The 18483-nt window shown below is 36.0% G+C and overlaps 1 protein-coding gene across 3 annotated transcripts in view; it reads right to left on the bottom strand.

Moving 5' to 3' along the window:
• Positions 1-1014: 1014 nt before the first annotated feature.
• The window catches only part of LOC133531550 (zinc finger protein 852-like), a 119234-nt gene continuing 101765 nt past the window's right edge, over positions 1015-18483 (bottom strand). The window contains exons 10-11 of one of the 3 annotated variants that reach the window (XM_061869830.1): positions 16111-16914; positions 13544-13668 (exon numbers count right to left, since the gene is read on the bottom strand). In XM_061869830.1, coding sequence (XP_061725814.1) covers positions 16142-16914 — 773 coding nt within the window. In that variant the 3' untranslated portion in view covers positions 13544-13668; positions 16111-16141. Of the gene's footprint in view, positions 2004-12779; positions 13669-16110; positions 16915-18483 lie in introns of those variants that run through there. The other 2 variants (XM_061869836.1, XM_061869835.1) reach the window with 2 other exon arrangements.

The raw sequence follows: 18483 nt of genomic DNA, 5'->3' as shown, positions 1-18483 counted from the left end.
GGTTTATGCAGTGGTCACATTCAAAGAATACAATACTGCTAATAGCCCCGGCATAAGTAGCGGGAAAAAACCCGTTTAAAAAGCAAATGTACTATCCTATTTATATGGCGTTTTATGGGCCCTGATGTCAACTTTTGAGAATAATCCCATAATAAACGGAGCCGTAATCCATAATTTTTTGTCTTTAGGTAGGTTCCCGTGACAATAGCTTAGCGAAAAGGCAATATGTCACTGGCCTTGGTCATAGTGGGTCTACCTGGGCTAATTGGGCCCCAACCAGGGACCGGCCCGGTATCCCCTTCGAGGTTTTTGGAAGGGGTATTTCGTAAGGCTTTGCTTACCAAACCATTTCATTTGACTTTTTAAACGCTTCATAATTCATAATACCCGTTCCTAAGCACTAACTTCTTGAAGGGCTATCAATTATAAAAAAAAATACGCTTATGCCATTTTTTAATTTCTCTTCGTAAAAATAGAATCGAATATTGCTCATTTATATTTAAAGTGAAGGACTGGTTATCTAGCGCGTTGCACAAGACAGGTGCATATTTTTTTGAATTAGGAAGAGGATACCCTTTTATTTTAGCGGTATGTCTGAAAGGGAAACCTCTTCCTAGAGCTAAGTCAAATGAACGGGTACCTAAGCAATTCAAAGGGGAAGCAAATCGTTGGCCCTATTCGATAAACCACTAAGCCATTTAAAGACTTTTTCTCGGAAGGGGTGGACAGGTTCCTTGTTCCAAGCCAACGTAGGACGTACTTTGGGTTGGGAACTTCCCATGGCTTCAACTTATCAGATTTTCTCACAATGTTTTCCTTCAGATTGCAAGTTTACAAAATAGTTTGCTCGAGTTTTCGTGTTAGATATTCGATTTAATTTTCAAATTAACAAAAAAATAAACTTTCAATAATTAAGAGTTTTAGATGCTTGTTGTCATTCAAGAGGCACGCAAAAGTTCACTGTATCTGCTAGGACAGCTATCCTAATTTAAGGTTACAAATAACTCGTCCACATCATAATAAACTGATATATGTATTCTGACATCAAAACGTTTCTACAGAATGGTAGTTTCCAATATACTTACTGTAACATACTTATTACTCATTCGGAACCTGGGTTTGAATTTCGACAAGTAACAATGAAAACACACTACTTAATTGCAAAATAATAAAAATCTACCTTGTTTTATAGTACAGTTCACAATCGTTCTGAACTTGTGGTAGTAGATACTGGGTTTTGTTTGTCACAACGATTTGTTGCTAAAGAATACGGAACTACACATGATCAGGATGATGTTTCATCATATGGTAGTTCAGGCTCGCTTTCTGGACAAACGATGCATTACACAGCTCACACACTTTATTCTTCTCTCCCGTGTGTATCATCTCATGGATCCGACACGTCGTCGGCCGCGGGAACGTCTTCTTACAAAACCTGCACGTGTACACCTTGTCCACCTTGTGTCTTATCATGTGTCTCTTCAACTGTGGATTGCCGTAGCATCGATAATTACAAACTGGACATACAACATTCTTCTCCTTCAAATGCACCCTTCGTTGGTGCCTATCTATCTTACTCTGTGAGATGGCTTTGAGACCACATACTCCACACGTCGGCACGCGGTCTTCGTGAAAGTTGAACATATGAGTCCTTTGCTCCTCTCTTGTGTAGAATATCACATTCGGACAAAAAGAACATGGTATTTTGGTGTGGTTACGTGTTCTATGATACTTTAGCCTTGCATGGGTTTGGAAAATTCGTTCGCATGATTTACACGGATATTTTTTGGGATGCGGCTGGGATGTGTGAGCTTGTAGTAGGTTTTGGTCAGGAAAGATCTCGCCGCATGTAGGGCAGGTCAGTTTCTGAATGTGACTCGTGCGGATGTGAACTATAAGCCGTGCCCGATTTGTAATCTCATAACCGCAGACTCGGCAGACGTACTTCGGTTTCAGTCCATTGATGATCTTGACAAAATCCCGGTATTTCGGTTTTATGGATTCTGGAACAAAGAAAAACGGAATGTCAACATGGAAATTGTAAAATGACTACAAATTCCCAGTAAGATAGATATAGTTTCTAGATGGGAACATACAAATGACTAAGTAATCTGGTTAACAAACAAATGTCGGTTTCGTCGATATTATTCTTACATACTTAAATTACAGTGGGAAAAAAACCGGCCAAGAGCATTTCGGGCCATGCTCAGTGTAGGGATCCGTAGTTACCTTTCCGTTGCAATAAGCTAAACTGAAGCTATTAGTATAGTAGATGGATGAACAACAGTAAGCAAGTAAAGCCTTTGGTCCGTTTTCATAACTATGGTTTTCGTAACTGGCTGCCAAAGAAGATTTATTTTTCCTGTTTCATAATTAATTATCAAACAAGAATTCACTTTCTGCTTTCGTAATCGAGTATTTTTTCTTCGTTCGTAATTAATTATCAAAACTTATTACTTTTTCTTTTTTCATAATTGGACATTTTCGTGTGATACACTTAGTACCTTTTTCATGTAAAACGATACATACCTACCTTTTTTTTAAGAAAGACAAATTTAATGTTATTTATATACTCAGAATCATGAGCTGATTATCCTCCTACGAAAAAGTAGGCATATTTCTGAAAATTTTCATACATTTCACTTTGTTTTCCATAGTCCATTCCGTAACCGCCGTACAACGCGTTTGAAAAATTGTAACGGAACCTAAAAATAAAACTTAGGACGCTTTCTTTCTCCTAGTAGGATAGAAAAGAAAGAGCGTGATCCTAAGAATGTAAGAACATATGAGATATTATTCAGGATAATTAAAAGTCAAATTTCTGATTGGAAACCAGCAAGAGTGACTTTAGATTACGAAGTAGCAGCTATGAAAGGTATTCAAATCGTATTTCCAGACGTCATAGTGAAGGGTTGCTTTTTTTCACTTCTGCAATACGCTTTTCCGTAAAGCAGAGATGCTCGATATGAAGTCGAGAATTCAAAGACGTCATGTCGCCCGTTGTGCCGGTTTAGCACGTTTACCTTTAGCGTTCTTTAAAGAGGGATACGAATATGTGATGAATAGAGCCCCAAATGATGATCAAACTACAATATTTAACAAGTACTACCAATTGAAATGGAAGAAAGACATCGGATTTATTAAAAAGTGGTGCTGCGAAGACATGAAAATCCGAACCACAAACGCAGTTGAGGCGTGGCACTCGCGTATAAATAAATATGTGGGAAGAAAGAATCCCAATATAGCAAATATTAGATATGTTAGAAATGGAAACTAAACTTCGCAATTATAAGCGACCAATGAAGGTAAAGTAAGTAAGTAAGTAAATATTCTTTATTGCACCAACAATTATACATTTTACATACATGTAAAACTACAAATGATTTTTAAAGGAAAATAGAACCAGGTAACAACAGGCGGTCTTATCGCTAAAAAGCGATCTCTTCCAGACAACCTTTAGGTAGCAGGAAATTTCGAACTCATACAAAAGTCAACAGGTAGTGCAAGGAGCTAAATATGGAGACTATTAAATACAAACACACATACTACTTATATAAGTATTAAAACAATACCTAATATACTAATAAATATACAATATAATATAATACAATATATATATATATACTTATACATATACAATATATAAATGGCAACTTAAGGTAGAGATAGAAAGTATAGTTTCAGCTGATTTTTGAAAATGGGGAGAGATTTAGCTAATCTTAATTCTACTGGCAGAGCATTCCATAACCGAACAGCCCGGAATGTAAAAGAGCTATTATAAAATTTTGAAGTAGATAAGGGAGGAGCAAGAATATGAGTCTGAGAACATCTGATAGAAGAGAGATACTTGAAACGCTCTTTGAGATAAGGTGGTGTAGCGGGGTTAAAGAGAATGCCATAAAGGAGGGCAAGAACATGAGAGTCACGGCGAAGACGAATAGGAAGCCACTTGAGCTGAGAACGAAACTGAGACACATGGTCATATTTGCGCAAGCCAAATATAAACCTTATACAGAGATTCTGGAGGCGCTCAAGCTTATTCAGCTGATCCTGCGTAAGGTCAAGATAGCAAATGTCAGCATAATCTAATATGGGCAGTAAGAGAGATTCAGCTAGCGCAATTTTAGTGGCGTAAGGCAAGAAATTTCGAAGTCTGCGGAGCGATGCAATTGCAGCAAACATCCTCCTACTAACCTCACTCACCTGAGGTGCCCAAGAGAGACTCTGGTCCATCATGACACCGAGATTCCTTACCTGGAGAGAGAAGGGAATCTGAATACCGTCAAACACAATGGCAGGTAGAGAGCCAAAATCAATCCGGGCAGTAAGCTTTGAGCTACCTACTACCATAACCTGAGTTTTAGTAGGGTTTACCTTGAGACCGTAACGCTTACTCCAATCTAAGATGCTCTCCAAGTCAGTGTTCATGGCGCAGATAGTCTGTGGTAGATCGGCAACAGAGCCCTGAGAGTATATTTGAAGGTCATCAGCGTAAAGGTGGTAGGAGGACAAAATATTGGAAGTGATAGAGTTTATAAAGATAGAGAAAAGAAGAGGAGACAGCACGCCGCCCTGTGGGACACCAGCAAGCGTGTTGCACCACGAAGATCGAGAGGAATCCACCTTTATACGCTGCCGACGCCCTACTAAATAACTGCGAAACCAGTCAACTACCGCAGGAGATACATTAAGTGAACGCAATATGCCTAGCAAGATATCGAAGTCAACCGTGTTGAAAGCATTACTGAAATCCAAAAGCGATAATACCGTGATCTTACGATTATCCATACCAGCCCGGATATCATCAGTAATTTTTACAAGAGCGGTAGTTGTGCTGTGGCCTGAACGGAAACCGGATTGGTATGGGTTCATGAGCGCATGTCTGTTCAAAAAAGAAGTAAACTGCTGATGTACTAGACGCTCTAGAACTTTTGAGAGGAAAGGAAGAATGGAAATAGGACGGTAGTCTGAGAAGGAGGAGGGACTGGACGTTTTAGGCAAAGGAATAACGTCGGCATCTTTCCAAAGCGATGGGAAAACATTAGAAGAAATGGAGCTATTGAGGATACAGGTGATAATAGGAGCTATGACGTCAATGAGAGGAAGGATCATGTTTCGGCTCAGGTTATCGACTCCAACGGCATTAGACGAGATGGCTATTACGTTCTTCTTAACGTCACTGTCAGTAAATTGAGCAAGAGAGAAAGGGGGATAGTCAGGAGTTGGGATATTTGAAAGAAAGTTAAGGGTGTCCAACTTAACTGACCCAGAAAAGGAGGCAAAAGAAGAGAAGTGCAGGTTAAGCTGGTCAAGGTCAACGCCCCGGACCCGGGTATGTCCTTAAACTACGTCCAAAAGAGAGGTATGGGCAATGTGAATGTCATCTCGCCTTGTGTGGTAGGGCACAGCACAGCAGATGTCATTCCAGATCTAGAGCAGAGCCCAACTGGGGAAGTACCTCCACCTTACAGAAAACCGCAGCCAAATAACACTTGACCCTACTCATAGTGTTGTGTTCCTGCCGGTGAGTAAGGTTGCCAGAGCTCAACGAGGGGGGTGGGGTTAGGGTCGGCAACGCGCATGTAACTCCTCTGGAGTTGCAGGTGTACATAGGCTACGGAGACTGCTTACCATCAGGCAGGCCGTATGCTTGTTTGCCACCGACGTAGTATAAAAAAAAAAAAAAAAAAAACGCTATGATCGACTGAGTTTTGAGGTTGCTTCCCAACTCCAAGTGACTTTAGAAACTTCCAAACTTTGGCGGGGTTACCATTTTCCACGGAATTGTGAATGTGTCGCCTCTGAGCATCTCGGCATATTGTACTGCAACGTACTGCAAATAAAAACTATAAAGAAATCGATCAAGAGATTGAAAGGGCAGTAGCAGAGTTAGTTGAAAACAAAATAACTACCGGGCACTGCGTTGAGATTATTGCTCCATTTATGTATTAGATTAGACTAAGAAGAATTATTACGAAGTGAAAATTATATTTTTTGTTAAAGGAAGTTAGGTCATATTTTTCATTTATTTTACTGTTACTAAGGGTACTCTGTTTTAACAAGCTTTTGTATGTATACAAATCTAGAAAATTAAAGTAGATGATTTACAATATTCGTATTTTTATTTTCTCTAATTTACTGTAAGGATATCTATGTAGGCACTTTTATTGTATCTAAGTTTTTTTAAAATCAAAATTGGTACAGAAAGTGCCTGGATGTTGCTCTCTTCTCTTTTGTAGTCAATTTACCAAGTCAGTCACTCACAGGGTAAATTGGCAACAAAAGGGGAACTTAACTTCCAAAAAATATATCGAAGTTAATAACGAAACTCGATTACTTTTTATTCTTGTTTGATAACTAATTACGAAGCAGCAAAAAATAATTCATATTTCGTAGCCAATCCAGACGAAAACAGAAAAGAAAAACTTATTTCATAACCAGTTACGAAACTCGATTACGAAACCAGAAAGTAAATTCTTGTTTGATAATTAGTTATGAAATAGAAAAAAATAATCTTCTTTGGCAGCCAGTTACGAAAACCATAGTTATGAAAACGGACCAAAGGAAGTAAAGTAAGTATGACCCTACTACCTAAATAAGTACGAATCTCGCGCATACTCAGAAATCACGTTAAGGCACTTTTGTGAGCACCTATACCTATTAATAAAGGGTTTGCAGATCCATTCAACGCCGCGTGCCAAAATGTCTTTATTATAATAGAATAGGGTACCTAGATGCACGAGGGTTGGTCTGAAAGTTGTTAGCCGAAAATTTATTCCTGCGATTTGAGTATACCACCTAGGGTTTTATATATTTTTTAAAGTTTAGAGTGAATTCGACAAAGCTGGCAAGCTAAGTTGGCAGCGATTTTAATAGCACAGATTCAATCAATCAATATATTTATTGCTTACTTTTACATGGAGACTGTAAAGGTGTTACAGCACTGGCAAATAATATATCACCTGAATCACCTCCATGTTTTTACGGTAGTACTTTTTATACACCGTGTTTTTATTAAATTCCATTAACTCCGGGATATGGGTAAGTACGTTTAAGTATACAAAGTGGCGTATTTAATTGGCAAAATAAATAAATAATAATTTTTATAAAAAGTAGTTAAATGTTGCATATAGCGTTGTTGTAACACGGGCATTACATTTATTTATTTAATTAATTAAGAAACAAACAGTCGTTTACAAACAATTTTACAAGAATATTTCTTAAATTAAGACCCGGAGTTTCCTTATTGTATATAAATTGCAGTCTATAAAACAACAAACAAACATAGGTACTAGGTAGTTAAGTTTGAAGGTATAGGTAGACTCACGAGAGCAGGCGGCGCACGTTTAATTTAACCAAACAATTTAAAACTGTGACATATTAATGTAATTTCGAACATCGATCGTCCGAGATAGTACTTACGTTTAGTAGCAAATGCATACATACGTAGTAAATACTAATCAATATGCAAACAGGCCCTAAGGTAAGTGTATACGCTTGTAAGGGCCTTATAAGATAAAAATAAATTATTTATTATCTCCGAAATGGAGTTAATTACAATACCGGTGTCTTTGAGAAGGTTACTTAATTTAAGCCCAGGAATGCACCCTTAAAATTAACGAAAAAAAAAACACGGTGTATATATTTGTAAGTTATTTACACCTCATTACTTTGTCTAGTAGTCCTTTGTGCTAGTGATGAGAAAAACTGATCTCACGTAATGGTAGATGTTTTTTGATTTAATATATAGTCAAAAGATATTTTATTAGAGCTTTTTTAGGGTTCCGTAGCCAAATGGCAAAAAACGGAACCCTTATAGATTCGTCATATCCGTCTGTCTGTCCGATTATGTCACAGCCACTTTTTTCCGAAACTATAAGAGCTATACTGTTCAAACTTAGTAAGTGGATGTATTCTATGAACCGCATTAAGATGTTCACACAAAAATAGAAAAAAAAAACAATAAATTTTGGGGGTTCCCCATACTTAGAACTGAAACTCAAAAAATCTTTTTTCATCAAACCCATACGTGTGGGGTATCTATAGATAGGTCTTCAAAAATGATATTGAGGTTTCTAATATCATTTTTTTCTAAAATGAATAGTTTGCGCGAGAGACACTTCCAAAGTGGTAAAATGTGTGTCCCCCCCCCCCCCGTAACTTCTAAAATAACATAATGAAAAATCTAAAAAAAATATATGATATACATTGTCATGCAAACTTCCACCGAAAATTGGTTTGAACGAGATCTAGTAAGTAGTTTCTTTTTTAATACGTCATAAAATTAAAAAAAAAAATCATCAAACCCATACGTGTGGGGTATCTATGGGTAGGTCTTCAAAAATGATATTTAGGTTTCTAATATAATTTTTTTCTAAACTGAATAGTTTGCGCGAGAGACACTTCTAAAGTGAAAAAAAGGGTGCCCCCCCCCCCCCCCTGTAACTTCTAAAATAACAGAATGAAAAATCTAAAAAATATATATGATATACATTACCATGCAAACTTCCACCGAAAATTGGTTTGAACGAGATCTAGTGAGTAGTTCTTTTTTATACGTCATAAAATTAAAAAAAAAAAAATTTTTTTCATCATACCCATACGTGTGGAGTATCTATGGATAGGTCTTTAAAATGATATTTAGGTTCCTAATATCATTTTTTTCTAAACTGAATAGTTTGCGCGAGAGACACTTCTAAAGTGAAAAAATGTGTGTCCCCCCCCCCCCCCCCCTGTAACTTCTAAAATAACAGAATGAAAAATCTAAAAAAATATATGATATACATTACCATGCAAACTTCCACCGAAAATTGGTTTGAACGAGATCTAGTGAGTAGTTTTTTTTTTAATACGTCATAAAATTAAAAAAAAAAATTTTTCATCAAACCCATACGTGTGGGGTATCTATGGATAGGTCTTCAAAAATGATATTTAGGTTCCTAATATCATTTTTTTTCTAAACTGAATAGTTTGCGCGAGAGACACTTCCAAAGTGGTAAAATGTGTGTCCAAAGTGGTAAAATGTTGAACAAGATCTAGCGGTCCGGTCACATTCCATTAAATATGTTTGCTCATTTGATGAGGAAAGCAGAGTCGCCCAACTGTGATATTTGCGGCTCTGTCGAGGATGTACAGCACTTCCTAATGGAATGTGTTCGGACTCGAGACAAGAGGGCGCAACTATTTGAAGCTAGGGGTTATGCAGTAACTGATATTGGGGTTTTTCACTCGATATTGGCGGAACCGCTGACTAAAACTGCGAAATTCGTGTACAGTTTTTTTGACAACTGGTAACACATTGAAACTGTAATGTAGAGGCCCAACGGAGCCGACATGTCTCATTGATAAAGACTCCTTTTAAATATGTAGATAAAAAAAAAAGATCTAGCAAGTAGATTTTTTTTAATACGTCTTAAATGGTACGGAACCCTTCATGCGCGAGTCCGACTCGCACTTGGCCGCTTTTTATTTAGTAATATACACTCCACTGAGTGGTCATATTGTAATTCACAGTGTTTCATTGCATCATATATTTGTATGAAATGATTAGTAATACTATGCAACCTACAAATTAAACTATATTTTTTACTCTACACCAACATGTTCATTCGCAAAACACAAAGAAGATATATTAAAATTAAAATAATTCTACGGATTACACTCACGTATTTTTAGTCACTCGCGCGACATGTTTCGTAGATTTTTTTTAATGTTGGTATGTCTCACGACAGTATAAATTAGAGAGGTGATATATCATTCGCCAGTACTGTATATTAAACGTCATAATTTCATTCATAACGTCATTTTCCATGGTTGGATAAAATATCAAATAGGTACCTATTAAATTAGTAGTACATTGTGTCCACGCATGTAGGGGTGGACGAGAAGATCTTGGGGTCGTGGACCATGGGGATAATACATATAGTTTATTCCATCGCAGTAAGCTGGCGTACAATAACACCTTTTATTCTTTATTCTTTATTGTATTGCAGTCATTTACGAGCAAGTGTGATGAAACATTTTTAAAGACCCCAGCCCCCTACCTACGCTATATGCCTAAAAATCCAGTTCATTCCAAAACTGCTTTACATAATTTTGGAAAAGACCTAGGAGGCGATTTTTGAATTTCGTGTGCTTGATTTGATGACTCGAAATTCTGTTGAAATCGATGAAATTCATTTCTTTTAATACAAGGCGGAAAGACATAAAAAATGCTGTAGTCCCTAGGCTTAACGTTATGAAGCACGCCGCAAGTTACCAGGCCGTCTTCCTTTTCAATAAGTTACCCACTGAATTTAAAAAAATTACTAACAGTAAAATTTTCAATGCAAGACTCAAGAGTTATCTTTTAAAAAAGTCGTACTATTGTATAACCGACTTTATAGACGATAGCTGTACTTAATTATAGTTTATTTGAATTTTTGCTGAGTTTACGTTTTTACTATGTACATATTAGTGTATTATTCTAGTAGGATACCAAAGTGACGATATTATTATTTATTGTTGACATATCTTAGTTATTAAATTTTAAATTTCTAACATTTTTTATTTTTATTGATATTTTATTTGCTTGGTTGATATTTAAATCTTATTGACATGATACAAATTTCAGTTAATATTATACATATATTCTTCAATACTTTTAATTAATATCATCATCTTGGGATCACTAATTAAGCTTTAATTTCTTTAATATAATGTAATGTTTTATTTTTAATTTAAAGCTGTGTTCAACACAATATTTTATTGTTATGAATGAATAAAGAATTTAATACGATTCGAGCCTTAGTTTACGAATTCAATACGAATTTCGCCCTTCCCAGATACGCTGATACTCTTCATACTGCTGGATCGATTATTATCACATATAGCTAAGACCCCCGCAAGGAAACTCGCTTTTACTGCATCCAAATCGGTCCATCCACTGGAGATCTACGATGGCACAGGCAGACAGACAGACACTGGAGTCAAACATATGACACTTTTTGCATCTGGGGTTAAAAATACTCAAATTTCATCTCCAGTTTCCCATGATCGGCACCGTTACTAGTAAATAGTCATCTAAGGGATGAAAACCAGAATTGATACTTTTCGTTTCGAGTAAAAGAAAGTAGATAAAATAGCTACATAACGTAACGGGGTAACGTGGAATGTGTGATACTCGTATTTCTGAAAGTACACGTATAACTTGTTTCATATACTTATTTCATAAAACATAAGTAAGAATAAGTACGCTGGTAGTTTTTTTGGAGGTAACTTTGAGGTCCGTAAATAAAACCGTCTTTCATGGAATTGGGAATTAAATTAATTTGGCAGGCCACTTTTGTCAGTAGAAAAATTTGGCAAATAAAAAAAATGCACAAAGGTTAATGTGGCATACATATTTTGAATTTCGTATCTTTTTGCACTGATAGTTGACTTGCCAGAGTATAGATGGAAATCTAAATGGAAATCATATCACTAAGTTAATCTTTGTTCGCTATTCGTGAAAAAAATTCTTAACTACCCTCATATTGTGAAAATCAATGTTCCAGGGCCAAAATGTATCGCTTGCAACCCGCTTCAAATAAAAACGGTGAGCCACTTTCAGAGCAACAGATAATAAGTAATAAGTTCTCTATTCAGTACCTTTTGTATTATGCTGTAACATGGCAAACCTGCATGGTGCAGTCACCGCGCGCACTGGCCGGTATGCCCTTTTTCGTTCGTCTTAAATTATATCTTGTTTAAACAAATCAAACGTGGTCGGGATGGTGCTTTAACATGTGATAGTTGAGCCTCGCTTTCTGGACTAACTTGGCGCCGCACATTTTACAAACTTTATTCTTCTCCCCTGTGTGTCACTAGCCCAGAGTCACAGAGTATAGTTTGGCCCAAGACTGTCTCATTTCAAACATAGACAGAGAGAATCATACTGTCTTACGCTATTACTAGCACCCAAAATAAAGGGATAAGTATCATCTTCCTGGTTCTTTCTGACTGACAAGTTGTGTTTGCCAGACTGCAGTTGCTCGAAATTTAAGAACTTCGACTTTTGCGGCTATAGCCCTGATCCTCCATCCAGGCATAGTACAGTCGAGTTCTCAAACTTCTTTTTTCGCAGATTCCATTGTCTGAAGGCCAATTTGGCTCGCCGATTTCGACCGCCGATTATTACCGATAAAATGAAAATGCGAACGCAAGTAGTACCAATTTTGTGACGCTAGTGTTCGCGTTTGGGGGCATTTTTTTACTTAGAGCGCTCAAATATCATCATTAATCTAAAATTGGTGATTAAATTGGAGATTGATGACAATTTCTGTTCTGATCAAATCGGTCTATTTGTACATCCCGTCTAGACTGGCCTGTACAAGCCAACGTTCTCACAATATATTTACACGCCTCGAAGACACTGACAATAAGGTCGTGTAAACAAATATATTTTAGAAATACGGTTCTCTTTGATTTAGCTTTCTGTCTCCCTGGGGTTGTAAAGTTCGCTCGTCTTTGCACCATATAGCGTACTCAATACACTGCATAGCTGTTCACGTGAAACTTTTCAAATAAAGCAATGGTTCTCTTAAAAAATATTTATTAACACATAATTTTAACTTACAAAATTAAGACTTAAACAACGATTCAAATCTGCGCACAAAAGTTCACTTCATCCGCTAGGACAGTAATTAAAGGTTACAAACAAATCCGTCCACATTATAATGAAACTGATAATTATGTGCTGTCATCAAATCTTATCTACCAGCAAGTTGTAAGCTTCCAACATACCTACAACATATCTCTCATTCAGAACCCGGTGTAGAATTTCGTCAAGTGACAACGAAAACTCACTAATTGCAAAAAATAAAATTTGATACTGGTACGGTTCAAGATCACTCTGAAGTTGTGGTAGTGATAAGTGAGTTTTGGTTGTCGTCTGACGACCTGTAGCAAACGAAAAACAACATTACACACGATCAGGATGATGTTTCATCATATGGTAGTTCAGGCTCGCTTTCTGGACAAACGATGCATTACACAACTTGCACACTTTATTTTTCTCCCCCGTGTGTATCATCTCATGGATCCGACATGTCGTCGGCCGAGGGAACGTCTTCTTACAAAACCTGCACGTGTACACCTTGTCGACCTTATGTCTTACCATGTGTTTCTTCAACTGTGGATTGCCGTAGCATTGATAATTACAAATTGGACATACGACATTCTTCTCCTTCAAATGAACCCTTCGTTGGTGCCTATCTATCTTACTCTGTGAGATGGCTTTGAGACCACATATTCCACATGTCGGTAAGCGGTCTTTGTGAAACTTGAACATATGAGTCCTTCGCTCCTTACTTGTGCAGAATATCACATCGGGACAAAAAGAACATGGTATTTGGGTGTGGTTATGTTTTCTATGATACTTTAGCTTTGCGTGGGTTGGGAAAGTTAGTTCGCATGATATACATGGATACTTTGTTTGATGCGGCTGGGATGTATGAGCTTGTAATAGGATTTCGTCAGGGAAGATTTCGCCACATGTAGGGCAGGTCAGTTTCTGAATATGACTTGAACGGATGTGAACTATTAGCCGTGCCCGATTTTTAATCTCATAATCGCAAAGTCGGCAGGCGTACTTCGGCTTCAGTCCATTGATGACCTTGATAAAATCTCGGTATTTCGAGTTTATGGATTCTGCAACAAAAAAACGGAATGTTAAGATGGAAATTGTGAATAATACTACAAATTCGCAGTAAAATAGATAGTTTTTATATGAGAACATAAAAAAATAGTTATCTGGTTTTACAAACAAAGGTCGGTTTCTGTATTTTTGCATCTACAGGCGGTTAAAAGATTAGGTATATCCAGAAATGACACCTTAGCTATATCTGTTTCACTATTTTCACTCATATTTAAACCCATAGGCATATAGTACCTATCTTAATCTTGATACAGATCGTTAGATACGAAATATTAGTACAGATAAGTAAGGGTCGATTCACGAAAGTGACGTCCATTTTACAGAATTTTGACCCATCAGTACAGACAGTACAAATCACCTAGCCCTAGGTAACGGTGGAGAGAGGAAGCCGCTGATTGGACAGATTGGTCTTTGGTGTCCGAGGCCAAGATCCACCTAGGGTCGTCGCGCCGCAGCAGTAAGGTTAGGGTATATTTAATTCGACAGTACAGTAGTTCTAGTTAAACATACATCGGACCATTATTAAGGTTCTGTACCTCAAAAGGAAAAAAACGGAAACCATATAGTGGTCCTAAGTACCACTTATGTTGTGTTATACGTTGTAATGTTATATGTATAAGTTTGGCTTTGTTCATCTTTCTATATGTATATTTTTGCCATGAATAAACTATTTCTATTCTATTCTACTTTGTTGTCCGTCCGTCCACCTGTCTGTCAATGTCCTTTATCTTGCTGTCGCGTGGAGGTATCAAGATCGAAGGGAAATTTAAAACCATACAGGTACTCGGGGCTACAGTCCCTTCAAGCTGTGAAACAATCAAACTTCTAAGTTAACGTAATAAAAAAATATGCCTACAACCGTTTATGCCGCAAAAAACGTATAAGGTAGATAAGGCATATAAGGCCCACCTTAATTTTTTTATTTTAAATAATCAGGATATTATGTAAAACTCACTCAATATATGTTTCTCATTTATTTAAGATTCTTCATATACTTAGCAAAATTGTTATAAAAAAAAATATTACGGCACTCTTGGAAAATTTATGTTTTATAAAAAGTACTATTTTGGGCCTTATTGGACTGGCATGGCAGGGTATTAAGGGCCCGCAAAAAAAAAAAACATTTTGACAGTAATAACAGATTTTATCAATTGTTTTTAACTTTATACAAATTATAATATTGGTATATCTTCAGAAAAGGAGGTTATTTTTAATTAGTGGAAATAATTACTATGTTAAAGTTTAAATTTATAAGAACAAAGTAGGCTAAAACTAAAATTAAATTTTCGTTAGTTCGCTTTTTAACATCTTTTAACTAAAAATAAAAAGCTAATTAATTTTCACTTAACGTAAATTTTGTAGGTTTTATTGACTTATATTTTAAAGAATCAAAAAGTGTAATAACATTGACACTACTTTTATACTTTTTTAAGTCAGCAAGGACTTACTTATAACTTATCAAATTGGCCTTATTAAGAGATCGAAGAAACTCAAAATTATCATACTTAAATAATTTTCCATATCGGTTCAGGAGTACTGAGGAAACAAACATACAAAAAAACCGGTTGAAATGATAACCTCCTCCTTTTCGGTCGGTTAAGAATGGCTCATCAGTGAAATACGAGGAAAAAGAAAAAAAAAGAAAAGGGGGGTATTTTTTTCTTACTATAGCAACATGGATTTTTTGTTTGGTTTGATAACTGTTTTTCAACTTGATGTATTCTTCTTATTTTTTGGAATATATTATTTTTTTAGACATTATATAGATGATATTCACGGTCATTTCTTGATATATCTTATTTTTTTAGACATTATATAGATGATATTCACGGTCATTTCGTATAAAATTTGGAATAATCCATTCAGTCATTTTTAATTTAGAGCAGTTCAAAGTCAACTATTTAACTAAATTGTGAAATTTTTGAGCGTGTTCTAATAATTTGCTAGAACAAGTAGTGAAAATGATACAGTATGCTATATATTTTTGATCTACTCACAGGACCCTTTCATTTGGTAAATCACATCGCATGTATAAAAGAAAAAAAAGTTTATACTACCGACTTAATGGTAACTACCCCCACCATTTTGGCGCTTGTCATCTCATATATTTGTGTTCAGGACATTATACTGAATGCATTGATACCATACAGGGTGTTTATTTAGTCACCTGCAATAATTTATGGGCTGAATATATAGGTCATACTGAGCAACTTTTACTATGGGACCAAACTCGAAACCGCGAAAAAAATTACTCTCCCATAGAAAATGTCACGGTCAGACAGCCAAAATGTATGAAACAGACAATTTTTTTTCGCGATTTTTCATTTCGAATACAAGAAAAGTAAATAGGTATAACAGCTACATGAACGGTGCTTTGAGTAGGTTTTGCTGAAAATCGCTATAAGAAATTAGGTAATGAGTCCATTATTTAGTACCTTTTGTATTATGAAACACTGTTTAAACAAATCAGACGTGGTCGGGATGGTGCTTTAACATATGATAGTTAAGGCTAGCTTTCTGAACAAACTTGGCGCCGCACACTTCACACACTTTATTCTTCTCTCCCGTGTGTATCATCTCGTGTATCCGACACGTCGTTAACCGCGCGAATGTCTTCTTACAAAACTTGCACGTGTACACCTTGTCCACCTTATGGGTTATCATGTGTTTCACCAACTGTGGGTTGCTAAAGAATTCAAATTTACAAATTGAGCACTTCACATTTTTCTCCTTTAAATGCACTTGCCGCTGGTGCTTCACTATGATGGCTTGTGACTTAGCTTTGAAACCACATACTCCGCATGTTGGGAGTTTATCTTCATGGAACTTCAGCAAATGTTTCTTTATTTCCTTTTGCAACATCAATTTAGAACAAAAAGAGCATTTCGAAAGTTTATGATGGCATCTGTTGTGTTTTGCCAGGAGTTCTTTTTGAGTGAATTTTAAATTGCATGGTGTACATGAATAATTTGTGTGGTGCGGTTGGGTTTTGTGAGCGTTTAGAAGCTTTAGGTCCGTAAAGTATTCGTCACATATAGGACAAGCGATCTCAGAAATGTGTTTTGAACGGATATGTCCGAGCACCGATTTTAGTTTCTCGCAGGTAAAGTTACACAGACGGCATGCGTAGGGCTTCTCTCCCTGGGTGACCTTCATGAAATCATCAAATTTAGACTTTTTCGATGCATTTGCACTCTTTCCTGCATCCTTGTCTTGTCTTGTCTTGGCTTGTATCTTGCCTGCAACCAAAAAGCAATCTAAAAGGAAAAAGGTATGGTTGTTTAACTTAAATACGATGGTATAGAGCCATAAAATTTATATTTAATAAACTTTTGATAAAATCAAGGATTAGTAAGAAACAGAAATAGGAATTATGATTGTACAACTATTTCGGCAGCTAGTACAAAGTTGACATGATATACTTAAGTGTCCACAGTTACCCATGGTACGCATACAACATTTTATCAATCCTCTTAAAATTAATAAAAGTGCATTAATCGAAATAAAAATATCAAAATATATTTGGCTTAACAAAATCAAATTATGTTATCATAGTATAATGATTTACCTATAGTAAAAAATTAACCTAAACTATATTATAGTAAATTTTATATTAAAGGAAAAAATGGAAAAGTTACGCTTCCGGTTGGACAATATAAAATTTGGAAAATCGCTCGCAGACGTATCTGCATGTTAAAAAAATATTCTAAACTATAGTCTTTTTCAAACTCGATGGGTAGGGTAACAGGTGTCATCTCCATATAATTTAAAACCTAAAAACGCAAAACCTCGCAAAATTGTATTGAAAAAACGCCTGTGCATACCCATCCGAGTTTGAAAAAAAAACTATTGTAACCAATTTTAAAAATTAGATTTGAATGCCTTTCCTTCAAGCTTCTTAAGTCAGGAGGCTGATGGTTAAATACTAGTCTTTAATTAAATATGTAGTATAATAAATAACACATTTATACTGCACCTACGAATGCTACGTAAGGTACATATTTTATTCATTTTATTTGCGTTTGAGGAAAACCGCCTCGCGTAAAACGCCAACTAGATATAGGCCTAAGCCCTCCTATGTGTATACATACAACGCGGCCGGTCAACTATACTGTTGTGAATGTGAAAGGGTGTTTAAGAGCAAGTTTGGCCTGGCCAGCCACAACTCCTTGATTGCTAGGTCGCCGTCATCGAAATCGATGTGGAGGACTATATATATGTATATATATATATATATATATGTATACAGAGCGTCCCAAGACTATGGGACATCAAGGGAAAGTACCTTAAATATCGTAGATAGGATATTTTGCTGAATGAAGACTTTGTTTTATTTTTAAAAGTAAGTAATATTGCATTCAAATAATTTATAAAAAATATTTGAAAATTGCTTACTTCTTCTGGGAATTAAACCAAATCTTGAAATTTTAGTCAAAATTTTTACTCTATTCATTTCTTCTGCGATATCATATTTCTGAGATGACTTATTTTTTATACATTCTTTCGATTGGCATCATAAAAATACAGGATTTTTTTTTCACATTTGAGTCGGTTCGATTTCCAGACAAAGTAACTTATTTTTTTTTAATCTTTGAATGCAGTATTACTAAAATAACATTATTTCGAGCATTCTGTACATCGCTGTAAACGACAAGTCCAACTTTTAATTTATTTAATAATATAAAATATTCATAAGTACGGAAACACCTACAAATTCCGGTTAATACCAGTGACACCTAATAATCCTTGAGTCCAATAGAAATTGCGAATAATGGAAACGAACCAACTTTTAAGGACAAGCTTTCTTT

This window comes from Cydia pomonella, chromosome 25 (genome assembly GCF_033807575.1).
Source record: "Cydia pomonella isolate Wapato2018A chromosome 25, ilCydPomo1, whole genome shotgun sequence".
Classification (NCBI taxonomy): domain Eukaryota; kingdom Metazoa; phylum Arthropoda; class Insecta; order Lepidoptera; family Tortricidae; genus Cydia; species Cydia pomonella.
The sequence above is the reverse complement of the archived record's forward strand: the minus strand, read 5'-3'. Positions and strand labels throughout refer to the sequence as shown.